Source organism: Phoxinus phoxinus, assembly GCF_949152265.1.
Source record: "Phoxinus phoxinus genome assembly, chromosome: 3".
Taxonomy (NCBI): domain Eukaryota; kingdom Metazoa; phylum Chordata; class Actinopteri; order Cypriniformes; family Leuciscidae; genus Phoxinus; species Phoxinus phoxinus.
In genome coordinates, this window is record NC_136878.1 from 44,544,185 (window position 1) to 44,559,846 (window position 15,662).

General features: G+C 35.9%; 1 protein-coding gene across 4 annotated transcripts in view; it reads left to right on the forward strand.

The window, feature by feature from the left end:
* The window catches only part of ank1a (ankyrin 1, erythrocytic a), a 115,981-nt gene extending 102,599 nt beyond the window's left edge, over window positions 1-13,382 (forward strand). For all 4 annotated transcript variants that reach the window (XM_079607157.1, XM_079607158.1, XM_079607159.1 and 1 more), the window contains 4 exons: window positions 2,437-2,520; window positions 4,361-4,504; window positions 9,351-9,446; window positions 12,336-13,382. In XM_079607157.1, coding sequence (XP_079463283.1) covers window positions 2,437-2,520; window positions 4,361-4,504; window positions 9,351-9,425 — 303 coding nt within the window. In that variant the 3' untranslated portion in view covers window positions 9,426-9,446; window positions 12,336-13,382. The remainder of the gene's footprint in view (window positions 1-2,436; window positions 2,521-4,360; window positions 4,505-9,350; window positions 9,447-12,335) is intronic.
* The last annotated feature ends 2,280 nt before the right edge of the window (window positions 13,383-15,662 follow it).

Below are 15,662 nucleotides of genomic sequence, written 5' to 3' on the forward strand. Positions count from 1 at the left end.
CTGAAACTCGGGGAAGATAGCATCGCTCCCTGTATCTCTGGCTGTCTGTGAGCTTCACGATGTGGGCACTGGTGACTGAGCTGCTCTTCAGCTTCGTGTTGTTGGCCTTCATGGTCATCAGCTGCCAGAACGTCCTTCATATCGCCAGCAGTTCGGTCCGATCGGTCCTGGCCTACATTCACACTCAACTGGACCGCGAGCTGGGTGAGAACGAGGGTGTGTCTGATGAAGAGGAGAACGTCACCACTCGAGTCGTGCGCCGCAGGGTTATACTGAAGGTACTGGCCATCGCTGTGGATGTTTGATCTGGAATAAAAAAGTAAATCTAAGGGATTACAATGATACGTGGGTGCTTGGTTACATCTGAGTGCACTCCTGCCAACACCAGTGGTCTGTAAGAACCACAAATAATTGATCCGGTGTATGAGATACTTTAGAGTGAATATTAAAGAGCTTTGTCACTGACACATGTTGAATTCCTACATTCCTCATAGGCATCTTGCCTCTTGCTGTGTGTTGGTTTTATGCGGTATATAACAGATTGACAACTTTTCCTTTCTGTTGAACTCCTGAATGAGACTTTTAGGAATTTTAAAGGGGTCATGACATGCTTTTTTTTTAGTTCACTGAGGGCCTGTTTACACAGAACGTGTTTTTCCATTCCACTGCGCTACTTTTCCATTGTTTTTTAATGTAAACGCGCACTAGACATACATGTTTTACTGCTGCGCTCACATCTCGTGAATGACCTGGTATGACCTCTAAAAACATGGCGTTCAAGTTAAAAATTAGCGTCTCTAGACCTTGCAGGGCTTTTTCTTTTTGCATCTCGTTTTTTTCCCATTTCATTGTGCTAATTTTCCATTTTCAATGTAAACGCGCTAGACTCTTACCATTGTGCTCGCATCTTTTTGTGTGCTGTGTACGAATCGCCCCCTATACCCTTAATAGGGCACTATTTGAGGGGACAGCCATTTGTAGTGGTGTCAAAAACCATAGTGGATGTTATTGAGTAAAATCATTCAATCCCATAATGCACCGCAATAACAAGTGTACACAGCAAGCACAAACTATGTTACTTGATTTTAGATGTACTTAATAATAATTAATAATTCATTACATTTATATAGAACTTTTTCTGAGACCTCAAAGTGCTTTACATAGAAGGGTGGGAATCTTCTGTATTAAAAGTAAAAAGTACTGATCGATGAACCATATTTATTTATTTTGCCATTTTAATTATTAGTGGAAGAAGAAACATACAGTATGTATTAGTCTAATGTTTCATTTTATTACCAAAACATACCAAATATCAATTTAAGCTACTGATAATTAATTAAAAAAAAAACATATAGTATTTAAAAATAAAGAAAAGCTCTATGTTTTTGTAGTAGAGGGAAATATACAATCAATATTATGCTTTTGAATGTAGAGGAGTAGAAGTTTACCAAAATAAAAATAATTACATGTTACACATACTTGAAAAAATTACTTAAGTACAGTAACAAAGTAAAAAATACTATATTAACCTTCTAAAAAATATTGAATGCAAGATTTAATGACTATTTTTTGTATAATTTATATTGTTTTAATTTTATGGATTCAATCATTACATTTTGTACTCTAGAAAGCCTTTGCTTTTGCATGGGTGGTTTGTAAGTGTTTCATTTAGGGGCCGTTTACACGACACCGTTTTCAACAACAACAAAAAAATGTTTGTTTCGTTTTTTATTTTAGTTTTTTGTTGTTGTGGTTTCAACATTTTGGCCGTTCATTTGCGCGACTGCTGTGCTTTGGCGGCCCGCAAACTTTCAAAGTGCAAGTTTTTGAAAACGATACTGTTATCGCCTACATGTAAACTACAAAAACGCAAATTTGTGAAAACTTTTACGTGTTTAGTGTATAGGCGTGTTACTTACGGACATCTACTGGCCCTATACAGCGGTTTTAGTCGTTTTCGCAGATCCGTGTGAACAGGGATCATTTTGACAATGCTGTCGTCTGTAAGTGAAAAACGCAAAGGAAAAACGTTTCCGTTTGTTGTACATCGTTGTCGTGTGAATGTAAACTTCTTTTGTTTTAGCCATTTTTACTCAGAATTTCAACAAAATATAATGATTTGGTTCCTGAGCCTCTATATCATATTAATATGTGCTTTAGAGGTGCTCAAGATCTCCCGGATTACAATTAAACATGTTGAATATGTTTATTACAGAGAGACGAATAATCCCCTTAACAGCACCTTGAGAAGGTTCAGATAATCATCCAATCAGAGAGAAGGAATAGTGATGCACTGCTTATTGTGATGGCCAGTACTATGAATCATTTTGACCAATTCTTGAAAAACTTTACTCGGGACTATTGCGAGCAAGTCTAATCGAAGCACCCAATGGAGCATGTCGCCATTTTAAGTTGCTTTTGTCATATCTCACCTAGGGTGATGAGGCAGAGGATCTTCACGGAGAGCAAGTGAGCGAGGAGCAATTTACAGATGAGCATGGCAACATCGTCACCAAAAAGGTCAGCCGTCTCATCCTGCTTTATTCCTGTCATCTACCACTCATTGCCGTGTAATATCCATCTCAAGTCCATCTCAGTAATCGTTTCGATTAGCTTTGCGAATTGAAATGATTCAGTGTTCGGTTATGCTGGGTTGGGTTTGTTGCTCTGTTCCAAAGCCTAAAGAGCTGCCCGCGGAGACGGCATTTAATGCGTCCTGATGTGTTAAGATGTTGCCCACCTCATTTAAAACCAAACCAAGGCAGCATCTCACGTGTCCTTCTCGGAGAAGACAATCCCAGAATACATTCTGAGAAATGTAAAAATGTGAAAGAAATCCATCAAGATGGTGTAGAGTAAAATAAATAATGGACCCTAGAATGGAAAAAAAAATCAGCAAAATTGGCATTCAATTTGGGACAACTAGTGTTTCTAATACAACATTTTTTTCCTCTTTTGCTCTTTTGGAAAGTTATAGAAACTCTATTTTGAACTTTTTTCTTTTGCTATTAGAGCAACACTTTATTTTACAGTGTGATTGTTACACATGTTACATGCAGTTACTAGTAATAACTATAAATTATGGATAATTACATGCAACCCTCAACCAAACCCCAATCCTAATCCTAACCCTATAGTACGTACATGTAGTTACTTAATATTACTCAGTGCTTACAGTGTAACGACAACACCTTCAAATAAAGTGTAGCCCTGCAAATGTGAAAAGGGTTCATAAGCTTATATTTAATCAAATACTGAACTTTATAAATAAATAATATATTTATTCAAAAATAATATATTTGTTCAAATATTTAATTTCCCAATAATTGTGTTTACTATGTATTTGTTATGCTATGTATTTGTTATTACTGCACACTAAAAAAAAATATTTAGGCTTAAATGTAAGATTTATGCATTTGAATTACACAGTTTTAAATTAAACAAACAAATAAATTCAATTTGATGCATATTTGTCAGTCATACGTAAATAAAACAAGAAACAGGTCAAATTTCCGGACTCAAAAATAGAATGGCAGAGCTTAATATTAACTATCAACTATTTGATTTGATTTATATAATAATATTTTCAAAATGCATTTATTCAAATTGCTTAGATTCAGCATATATTTGTTTATCATAAAAACGATTAAATGTATTCTGTAAAAAACTATGAACATGGTTAAAATCCGGCGAGCTGTATAACAAGCAATATTCAATTAGTTGAAATAAGATTGAAATAAATTGGGTTTATATATATTTTTTTTTTATTATTATTATTATCAGTTTATTATTAGTACTATTACAGAATTATTTAATGTTTCATTTATGTATGACTGAATTTTATTAGCAATTCAAATACATAAATCTTAAATCTAGGCCTTAATATTTTTTTAAATGTATTGTGTCGTTAACTTGGCAACATGCCCTTAATTGTAAGGTTAGTTGACTCTTTTGTACCAATTCGGCGCTATATATGAGAGTTACTGTCTATGTAAAGTGTTTAAAATCAGCCACATGTGGGACTTCACTTCAGTAAAGATGGCGTGTGTGTAGCCAGTAGACAACAAGGCAGCTCACTAAATTTTGGAACAGTTCTTAAAGTCAACATGATTCAATGGCGATTAACAAAGAAACGTACCATCATTTCGAGATGTTCTTGAGGGTGAACTTGACCATCCAAAAATACATGGTTTGCAATAATTCCCCTTGATTTTAAAAGCAACTTCAAAAGTATACGTTTCCTTCGAAAGTCATAACTTTTGCATGTTTCTTGCATTGTTTCTCATCTCTCACCTCCATTTCTTCTTCTCCTGCTCCCTCTTCATATCCACCGATTCTCAATGACCCCATCCGTCCGTAGATTGTGAGGAAGGTGGTCCGGAGAGGAAAAGGGGAGGAAGGGGTTCAGGAGCTCCTCATAGAAGGGCTGCCGCAGGAGATCAGTGAGCCAGACGTTGATGGAGAGCAGTACATGAGCTATGCAGTCCTGGGCCGTGACAGCAAGGTGGGCTTTTGAGTTAGCAGAGCTGGTCACACTTTACATTAAGTGTCTTTAACTATGTCTTTACATTTGAGTTAATAATTTGATACAATGCACTTATTGGGGCCTATCATACACCCAGCGCAATGCAGTTGTGCACAAAGTGTATTGTGCTAGTTTCAGCCCGACGCAGTTATCATTTCACGTCCTGCGCCACGTTGTTTAAATAGCAAATGCATTTGCGTCCATTGGTCTGAAAACGAGGTGTGTGTGTATCTATTCTGAGGAACTGAAATAGACTGAGCCATTGACCAACTGAAACCTCGTCTAAGGTCAATGGTGCAGTATTTTTTTTGTTATTTAAAGAGCGCGTTAGTAATATGAGCCTATAGGCGGGTCCACAACGCGCATACACTTTGTCCCGTAGATGGTCTGCGTGCACTTTAACCTCGTCCACAAGCAAATCCTTTTACCCGCTAGAGAAGCGTTCAGTTTTTACGCTTGAAAATAAATAGTGAATCCGCCATGGCATGAGCGCAACTGGCTTTTAAAGGGAATGGGAGATGAGACTCTGATTGGTTTATTGCACGTTACGCCCAAAACACTCCCATTACTCATTAAGAGAATCAGGGCAACCCTTTTACACCATGCACTGGGTGCACGCCGCGCACCGACTAGCTTAGATCCTTAAAATAGAGCCCATTGTGTACATTAATGGTGGAGTGGAGTGGAAAATTTGAATTAGTCGGTGCGCACATCTCTAGTTTTTAGATTGTACTTATATTTTTAAATACCTGCATTTAAGTACAGCTGTAATACATTTCTGTAATTACATCTATAATCTAGGGCTGGGTATCGATTCAGATGTTCCAATTCGATTCGATTTCGATTCGCACGCTCTGAATTCGATTCGATTACGATTCTCGATTCAATTTCGATTCTAAATTTGATTTCGATTCCTGATTCGACTCAATGAATATAGATTTAATACAATTCCTATATTTATTTATTTTTAAACGGTGAACATAAGTTTACGAGTGGGTAATTAATAAAAGGAAATAGAGCCACAAACCTGTATATTAAACTCTTTTTATTTTAGGTACTCTTGGGTACATTAAAACCCAACTTCAAATGCATACAGTAGACAGGATTTTGATGCAAGATGAAAAATTGATGCTGAAAATTGGATAAGTCTGAACAGTCGCATGCCTTGATCAATCAGGATCCGGTTATTTTATGTTTAAGATAAAACTAACATAAAATCTCACAGCATTCACTGTAACATGGAGGCTGCAAGCCTATGAACTGTAGGAAAAGTAATACTGGCTTTTGGGTGATAGGTATAAATAAATATGGAAAAAAAAAAAAAACATTTTAAAAATCGATTAATCGAAAAATTTATTTTTTGCCCAGCCCTACTATAATCGCACTGTTACATCTTAACCCACTCTTAAACCAACCCATACCACCAAACCTGTGCCTAACCGTACCCGTATCCCACCACAAGAGTTTTGCAATACAACATCAACACAATAAATGCATTACACCTAACAATCATTTCTGACGTAAGAACATAGATGTGAAAGACACCTGATATAAAGTGTGGGCGCTGGGCTTGTTGCACCAGGACTGATAGGATTTGTTTTGAAGAGGAGATGGTTCAGTAGGCCAGGAAAACACCAAATACATAAATGCATACTTTTTCTTTGCATTATAGATCTTATAGAAGATGCAGCATATACATGTGATCCACATAAGACTGAAGATTATAATGTATCTGCAAGAATGTGCCATGAATCATTTAAAGGTGCAGAAATTGCTTTTGTGTGGAAGAAATAGAGTGTCAGAGGACAATATATGCTCTGGATAATGTGAGAAACTTGTAGATAGACTTTAAAATTGATTAAAATTGTCCTTAATATTAGACATGTGCAGCTTTATTATAACCGTCCTTCATATTATTGATGGCTTAGTATCATGTTAGGTAACACTGGTCAGAATTGAATTGGTAAATCATATCACTGGAGTTTAGTGTTTCATTTCTTCCCATACTTTCTCTTGGGCACTTTTGTCATTTCCTGATTTTGTTTCCGTTCAAAAAGAGGAATCAGTCAGAGAACCGGGATTTGGTGGTGAACACAACAAAAAACACTGAACATTGCATTTTAGAGACCTAATGTGGTGTCATGATCACACTTTAGATTGGGGAATACATATATTTACTATGAACTATGACTTCTGCCTCAATAAACTCCTAATTTACTGCTTATTAATAGTCGGTAAGGTAGTTGTTAAGTTTAGATATTGTGTATGATTAAGGGATGTAGAATATGGTCATGCACAATATGGCATTGTTTTGTGCTTTATAAGCCAATCTGCAAGCTGAAAGCAAGTTATTAGTGAGAATTGGTCCCCAAACTAAAGTGTTACCGGTGTTATTTATAAGACTGAATATATCTGGTTATATTCTGCCACTCAGACTACTACTTCTGCAGTATTCAGTATGTACTGTGCATATTATGCAAACAATCTGCATGCATGAAATACAGAACTATTACAACCGCCAAAATATAGCGTATGCAGAAGAGCATGCTGGGAAAATGAGCTTCTCTTTCCAGTGTTATTAATGAATCAGGAGCTACATCTTTTTCTTGACAACTTCGACAACAATCCGACTGACAAATGGTGAGACTTTTTACACTAAATAAGATTATTGTTATTTAAATATAATTAAATATAGGCAGATGCTATATAGTATTTTCTTTGCACGAAGTGTAAATAGTATTAAGATGCTATTTGTACTTGGTGCAAATAGTGGCAGATATTGTTTCCACCTCAGTGTATTGTAGTAATTCATATAACAGTACGCAATAATAACACATTATATTTATTAAAATCCCTCTTTGGATGCCTGGACGACAACATTATTGTCCCTATACCACTAACCCCCTACACGATAAACACTTTATTCCCACTATTAAATGCCCTTTAGACACTTTATTTCCACTCTTCACTCTATAAAATGATTTTATTTCAAATAAACTCCTCTCTGAGCTGATATGCGATGGGAAAAGGGAGAAGAATGGGTTAGAAAAAGCAGATTTGAACTCAAGTCAAGTCACCTTCATTTATACAGCGCTTTTAACAATATAGATTGTATCAAAGCAGCTTTACAGTGATAATAGGAGATTACAGTGACAGATTGTTTGGGCTTTACAGCAGCTCTAGAATAAAGTTATTGTCCAGCTAAAGTTAGTTTTGATTGATTGACTTGGTTGTGTCAAAAGATCCTGTTGTTATCAGCGGGATTTCCTCTGCAGTTTTATCTGACTCAGTGTTAATAGCCTCATATTACTGCTTAAAAACTTTTGCACTGAATACTGCATATTGTTTCACACACTAAGCTTAACCCCTTATATTGGCATCAACCACAGCCATTGCATATTTAAAACAGTAATATCCTATACTAAACCTAAACTAATCTTGACAAACTATATATCATTTGAAAGCTTACAATCTCTAGTTTACATATTTTGTGACTGATTTTCAAAATAAATTACAGAGGGGCTGTAATTTATCAATTTGCAACAAGAATATTTTCATACTCCTAACGTGTGTTCAGACCTTTATTTTGAAATAAAAGAATGGTAGAAATCTCAGTTTGTTTTCATGCCAAGAGTTCAAAAGATAGCATCCATTCAACTCTTTTAGAAAAAAAGGTCTGAAAATGTTTTAAATATAAAGAAAACAATAATAGATTCAGCATTAGTGATGTGGCAGCGAGCTATAATGCACACACGTGATCTTTTTGTGTTTCTTAGAGGTTGAATTCATTTCAAAATCTGCCAAACTTCCAATACTACTTCTGAATAGGATGTCTACTTTATAAATTGTATGAAAATTGTAAAAATAATGGTTCAGATCACTCAAACCACATATGGAAATGGAGACGCCCTTATATGGGCAGTAATGTCAACTAGTGGAGAAGTGTGGTACTGCGCTCAAACTAAATCTCACTAAACGCTTATTTTTTGAGATATCAACCTAAAATTTGAAACACAACTTGTTCCGATTTTTGGCTTTGATTTTTAAAAAAAATTATAATTTTTTTTATATAAAATATGAATTATAAAAAAAATTACATCATACATTTTCATAAACTCAAACTTCTATAACTTTTTTTCTGTTTAACTGTCTTAATTTATCAAAAAAATCTGCCAAATGACTTCTTTAAAACAAGACCAATCTTACATCTATTTTCCAAAGCATTCTTGAATTACAACCAGTTCGGAATGTACATTTTCATGTCTATTACAAAAGGGGGTGTCGCTTAATGGGTTAAAATAATATGCACTGTGCAGTGTATACTGTGGAGTATGTGGTCTGCAAAACATTAGTATTTCATTCTGAACATTGAAGACCCTTGTAGATCTTGAGGAAAGGACATCACCGGGTTGGTTCATATGTGATTCCTCTTTATGAGCATCCCAGTTAACCCTCACTTCATTTGATGTTCATTATCATTTGTTTACATTATGATTTATGTCGTTTCCCTGTATACGCTCGACTTTAATTAAACTTCTCTTTGCCCAGACTGTGAATGTGCCCGTCCTTCTGTGTTCTGATGCTATTTGCTTTTCTCTCTTTATCCTATCCCATGTATTTCCCCCTGTCTCTCTTCCGTTCTCACCCATGCTATCTCTTTGTTTCGTGTGCTCTTGCACGTTCTGCTTATATCTTTTTTTTTCATTAACACCTCACCCGATTGTTTCACTCTGCCCTCTCCGTCTGTCCCGTTACTCTTCTTGTTTCTACTCGTTCACTGTCCCGTTGTCCTCCCCCGGATGGTCCCGTCTGCTCTCCACCGTAGCCGGATGTTGTGGATGTGAAGAGGGGAGGTGCTCAAATAGTGAAATGTGCGAGTCTACGGAGAGTAAAGCAGTGAGTGACTCGCGCCTCCCTGCAGGTACAGGACATCGCTGCACTTTGTGCTAATGTAATCCTGCTAACCAATGGGGTTCAGTCGTCATTCTGAGCCATAAGACTGTGGTGCCATAGGTCATTACCAGGACACGGTGCCATTTATGACGGAAAATCCTGACATTTCCTGAAGTGCTAGACCACAATTGCTTCCCCAACAGTATTCAGACTAGCGATAAAAAATGAGTTTCTCAGTTGGACAATTCTTAATCTATCGATCAAGTAGATTCAATGTGTTTCGTAATAAATCACATTTTTATAATTTAACATTATTTTAAGCAGAGATGCCACCGCATAATGGGGTCGAACAGAAGTGCTGGGACAATGAAAAATGTTGCATTTTTCCAGGAATACAACACATTTTGGGGGGAAAAAACTTGCATCGCAGGGCAGATATAATTTCAATAAAAACTGAATTTGGGTAGAATGCAGGGTTTTGATTTTGGTCATTAATTTGTCTAAAACTGACTGATATTCTGATATAAGAAAATAATATAAATAATGTAACTACATTCTGTATCTCGTTCTATAGTAAGTCATGAGGACATAACGCACCGTTCCTGAGAATGATCCAGGTCTTCTAGTTTTAGGTTGTCTGAATTTAAACGTATTGAGATGAATCAAACTATCGAAAACTTAAACATACAGTAGTATTTCATTATCAAGCAGTATAGTATAGGAATGTAAATATATAAGGAGTTCTGTTCCATAAATATACCAATAACCTGCTTAGTTACAGATAGTGAGTGTGTTTGAAAGGATCAATGTCTCTGAAAGTGAATCTCAGCTGAGTGAGCATGTTAGGCTATTGTATGAGCTTTAAAATTAAAATAAATCACTACTATTCAGGCATAGAAATACATAGGCCTATTGAATTTGTATACGGTGTGCCTTCTGTTATGCCATTTGATGTTCTACTTTGACACATTTCACCTCACTGCATTACCTCCAGAATTCCTCTGACATCTTGTCCATTTCCAACTAATATATATAAGTGTCCAATCAGAAGTGGTGTGCCCTTCCTCCCTTTTAACTTCAGAATAACTCTTGATTATGTTTGTTTTTTTAAATCCTATCGGAATCTTTGCAGGATTCTATCTATTCCTATTCTATCATAATTTGGAATCCTAATGAGATCAAACAGTGTTGATATGACAGTATTTGTTTATTGTTGTTGGATGTTGTGGAATATTTATCGAAATGCTATTGGTGTTGGAATAATGTCAGCTAAAGCACTTTACAGAAGGAGCTTAAATTACTCCTTAAATTACTTAAAGGTACACTAAGTAACTTTTGGTCTTAGCGGTTACTGCATGCGTTTTGTGGAAGAACATTGTTTTGGATGTGCTTTGGCTGTGCGGATGAATATGATTATGCTGCTGCTCATAAAACATTCACTACTAGGCTTTAGAGATATAACCAGTCTAGATGGAAAGGATCTCAAGCTGACTAGCAGAAGGCTTTGCCTATTAATAGACACGCTACTTCCTTGAGAATAAACTACAACAAACAACAACCATAACGAAATGACCTTTCACAATAGATGATGCTTTACTATCAACTCTGTTAGAGAGCTGCAAGATATAAACACTTATAATAGACTTAACATAGTGAATCAGGGTAAGACAAAACAGCTTTTGGAAGAAGGATTGATGATGTATTGACTCATTATTGCAATTGAGTTAATTTTGAACAAGACAAAGTTACATAGTGTACCTTTAATTGCTCTACTGAGACATTTTGTTCATATTGGGACATTTTTCATCCTATTATAGATCCTGTACACATTCCTTTAAGTGTTGTAAACTACTGATGACTGGTGTCACTCAGACCTGTCAGAAAAGCATGCTGTATTTTTGTTATATTATAGATAGTTTAAATAATCTTATAGTTGTCCAGTTGGAAAACCCAACTGAATTCAACTTAAGATCATTTATGGCCATTATCTGATCTAGATTGTTTGATCAGATGAACAACCAGTTTGTAGATTTGGTTTTGGCCGGGTAAGAGCTGGTAAAGCACATTCACTGCAAAAAATATTTGCTTCCTCTGCATTTTTGTCTTGTTTTAAAATACAAATATCTAAACCTTCTTAAATCAAGACATGTTTACTTGAGATGCTAAAAATGACATAAGATATGAAGTCTTGATTTCGGAAAAATTTATCAAAATGAACAAATATCTGCCAATGGGGTCTGAAAAGGGAAAACATGTTTATTTTTTTTTACCACATTACCATATATTTTTTTCTTAATTTAGACACATTTTTCAGCAAACAAGAATTAGGGCCAGATTTACTAAACAGGGCAAATTAGCATGAGAGCGCAAAACCAAAAAAAGCGCAGATGGGAGTGTAAAGTTCTGCGTGTGATCTAATGACGACACACAAATTAAAGAACACAGACGCAGTCGGATCATTTCCATAATGACCAACCCAATCTACCAAGAGCAGCGCTAGTTAGCGCCTGGTTTAAGACATGCGATTTTTGGGCGGTAAATAATGGCGCAAACACCAGTAAATTGATAACCGCAAACCTCAGTAAATCACCATGCATGATTCATTTAAATACTCTCCTTCCATACATTTTGAGTCTGAAAGGGAAACGCCTGAATGCATATGCAATAAGATCAACGCCTTTTAGTAAATCTTGGCCCTTAATACCTTATGTTATTGAGCACCTCAAGTAGAAGCATCTTGATTTAAGAAGGATTAGATATTTGTACTGGATAAAATATGAAATATGAGTATGACATTTTTTTTGCACCAGCTACCATGCTCCAAAACATACACTGACCATGTCTTTAATCTAAATGCAAATGTCATGATTCTTTTGAGATTGCAGCATCGTAACCTTCCTTTCTATTTTTCCAATAGGACTTGACACCTAGACCCAAACCATCCTTCACTGACACATGATGGCCGTCAAATAAAGAAGAAAACCGAAGTAGAGCGCCGGCGATAGGCAATGGATGTCACCTACGAAAAGAGATTTTAGGACTTTTTTTTAACAAGCAAAACCAACACTAGAATCTAGAGGCATGATTTCTTATAAAATGAAACCAAACAATGAAAAAAAAGCAAGCATTTGAGAAGTGCTTCCTGTAATCTCAATATCAGCATGTGAACGTGCTGTCGCATGGCCTGCCTTTACATACAGCACGGACTGCAAGCAATTATGAGGTGAGAAAATATTGTCATACCGCAAGGGCTGTAAAATGGTGGGGGGGAGGACTGTGGCCAACTGGAAGCGTACGCTTGAGATCGGGGGTTTTTGGGGGCACGTGGGACACACAAGCTAGTTTTAGTCCAATCCAGCAAGAGTTTCCTGAAATTTAGTCTTCCAGAACACACTACTACTGAGATGATGTCCCACCCGGAGGAGTCTGACCCTCTTGTACTGGTATTATATACATAATATGCACTCAAATATGATGTGAATGTACTCTCTCTCTCTCTCTGTGTGCGTGTGTTCTTCTTCACAGCCAAAAAAAAAGTGAACAATCTATGCGATGATTATGCTGCTGTCTCAATACTTGCTCCTGAAGTCTTGTTCAGTCCAATAGTACGTGTCTTGTGTATTGTAAAGGTATAATTGTGTAGCAAATGAGCTGTGAACTCCTGTGTTGCCTGAGATATACTCGGCTCAAGGTTTAAATGTGTGATGCAGTACGTTGGACATACTTCGAAATCACTGTGGGGCTCTATATGTGCACGCTTGCAGATTATTTGTATGCATTCCTCTGTGTCATATGAACCCTGAGCTTCCTTTTAATAACTTGATATGCACAGAGGAGCATAAAAGCATTATATTAACATTCACATTATCCACCAGAAACATTTGCTTTATTTCAAATCATCACTAAGATTTCCTTCTGTATCCATGTGAGCGAACAAAAAGCAATAAAATTATGTTTTCTTGTTTATTAGTTTAATCCGAATAGTTTTAAGGTCTAACCTTTCAGTGAAGTAACATTAACATTGTTTGGGAAAGAAAACAAAAAATGTTTGGTAACACTTTACAGTAAGTTTATAGTTCACTACATCGGTTATCAATGAAAACTACTTCTAAAGCATTTATTAATCTTATTTAATGTTAATTTCAACTATTACTAATACATTGTTATCATCAAAACTCTCAAAAATATTATTGAATGGGTCATGAGCTAATAATGAACAAATAAATGAATAAATACTGTTAAAAAAAACGTATAGGGCCTTTTTAACAGATGTTTAATTAAAGCCTTCTCACTATTAGAAAGGCCTACATGTCGAAAAATCTTAAGGAAGAACACTAGAACAGATTGAAACCATTTCAATATATTTAATGACATTAAACAATAACTTTGACAGCCCAAAAGTCTATATAATTTTCATCTAGACATGTCACAATTATTGGCATCCCTGCAAAGCTCCAGTGTTTCCGGTCAGTATTTCCTCAATCCCTGCTCGACTCTTATCAAATATTTCATCCCTGATATCCCATATCCATCTATAACTTCATAAATAGCGTCATCAGGGTAGTGCAGTATGTGTGTACTGTACACACACAGACACAAGTAAAGTATACTCTGGGCTTTACTCTAAAGCTTTGTCATTCTTCCTTCTTATTTTAGCAGAACAAACAACATTGGTTATTAGTATATTTTTCATTGCCTTTTTGTTCACCATTACAGGTGATGCCAATAATCATGGCGTGCACTATATATTGTTTTTAGGGAAAACCGCACAGTCTGTATATTTTTCACTAATAAGATTAGATGCCTAATAATATGATAGGCACATGCAAGATGCTTGATGAAGACACGCAGCCACTGAACACTGTGATCAGACTGTCCTAGCAGAACAGATCTGACTTCATACACACACACACACACACTGAACTATAATGTGGATTATCTGGATTTGCACTTAAGTTATTCTTCTCCAGCAATTCAACACTCGTCTCGTTCTTCAGGAGTTTTTTTGAGCACCTGCCAGTCAGTCCAGTTGTAGAGCTGTGGGATCGATGGTCATCTCGTCACTATATCTTATTATGCAAACATGGCCATCATCTCGACTGATGCCCAGATCATCAGATCCAACATCTGACAAATCAACTTTAGGGTTCTTATATGTTAGTAGTAATGTAACAAACCGCTTTCATATATTGACATAATTTTGAATTAGCAAAGACTTACAATTTTACCTCGTGACTGCTTGGCCTCCATGCAAACCATCTCATTTCATGTTATGTTACATCTGAGTAAAGCATAAATACTAGATCCTGTGATGAAAAATTTTGAAGAAGCTAAATTTGAAAAACCTCCAATTCAGGCGTCTCAGATGTGTGCAAATTAAAATAAGATTCTGTTAATATCATAAAAGCACAATACCAAATATAGGCCATTTATTGTAGCATTGTGTGTAATGCCTTAGCATTGTTGTTATCCTTGTGTAACACATTCGAGTCACATGAATAACACTAGATTGAAATGTTAAAGTGTCACTTCTAACTTTTACAGTCTCGCATTATTAAAGGAATCATTTAATATAAGGATGCACTGATAAAAGAAACTATAAATGCATGTCTTCCGTCCAAAAAAAATCATATTTTTTTATTAATCGTCCATTTTGATGGATTATTAAAGGATTATTTTTTTTATTTTTTTTTATGTTGCTTGGACATAAAATTCACAGACTCGCTGGAATGGTAAAATAACTTCTCAACCATGCCGTAAAAGTCTGATTTGTTGTACTAGATGTCAACGAGATCTTTGTTCACATTGTGCTTGTGTTTCCCCATTAATTGTCATTTATATGCTTTGGGTTTTTCAGCCAACTTGACTAGAGTTTCTAGCTAATAAAACACATCCAGTCAGTGTGCTGGCCTTTAATGGACCCTCCTCCCTCCCTCGAGTCCCTCGTGAACCCCGATCCGCCGGGCCGCTCCAGTATGGCAGAAGGATACGCCACATTAGCAATGCAGTTGTTTGATGTCCAAGCAATGGTTTTGAAACAACCTCTTGCAAAAAAATATGAACTGCTGCAAAACGAGAGAATATTTATACTCCTATTTACTACAGAATGATTTGAAATCAATATAAACGCAATAGCATATTACTAAAGGAATGCAAAATGCACACTTGCACAGAAAAGATGTTTTTAATACATCTTTATACATACATATATATATAAAGTATATTTAATTAGAATGCTTTGCAC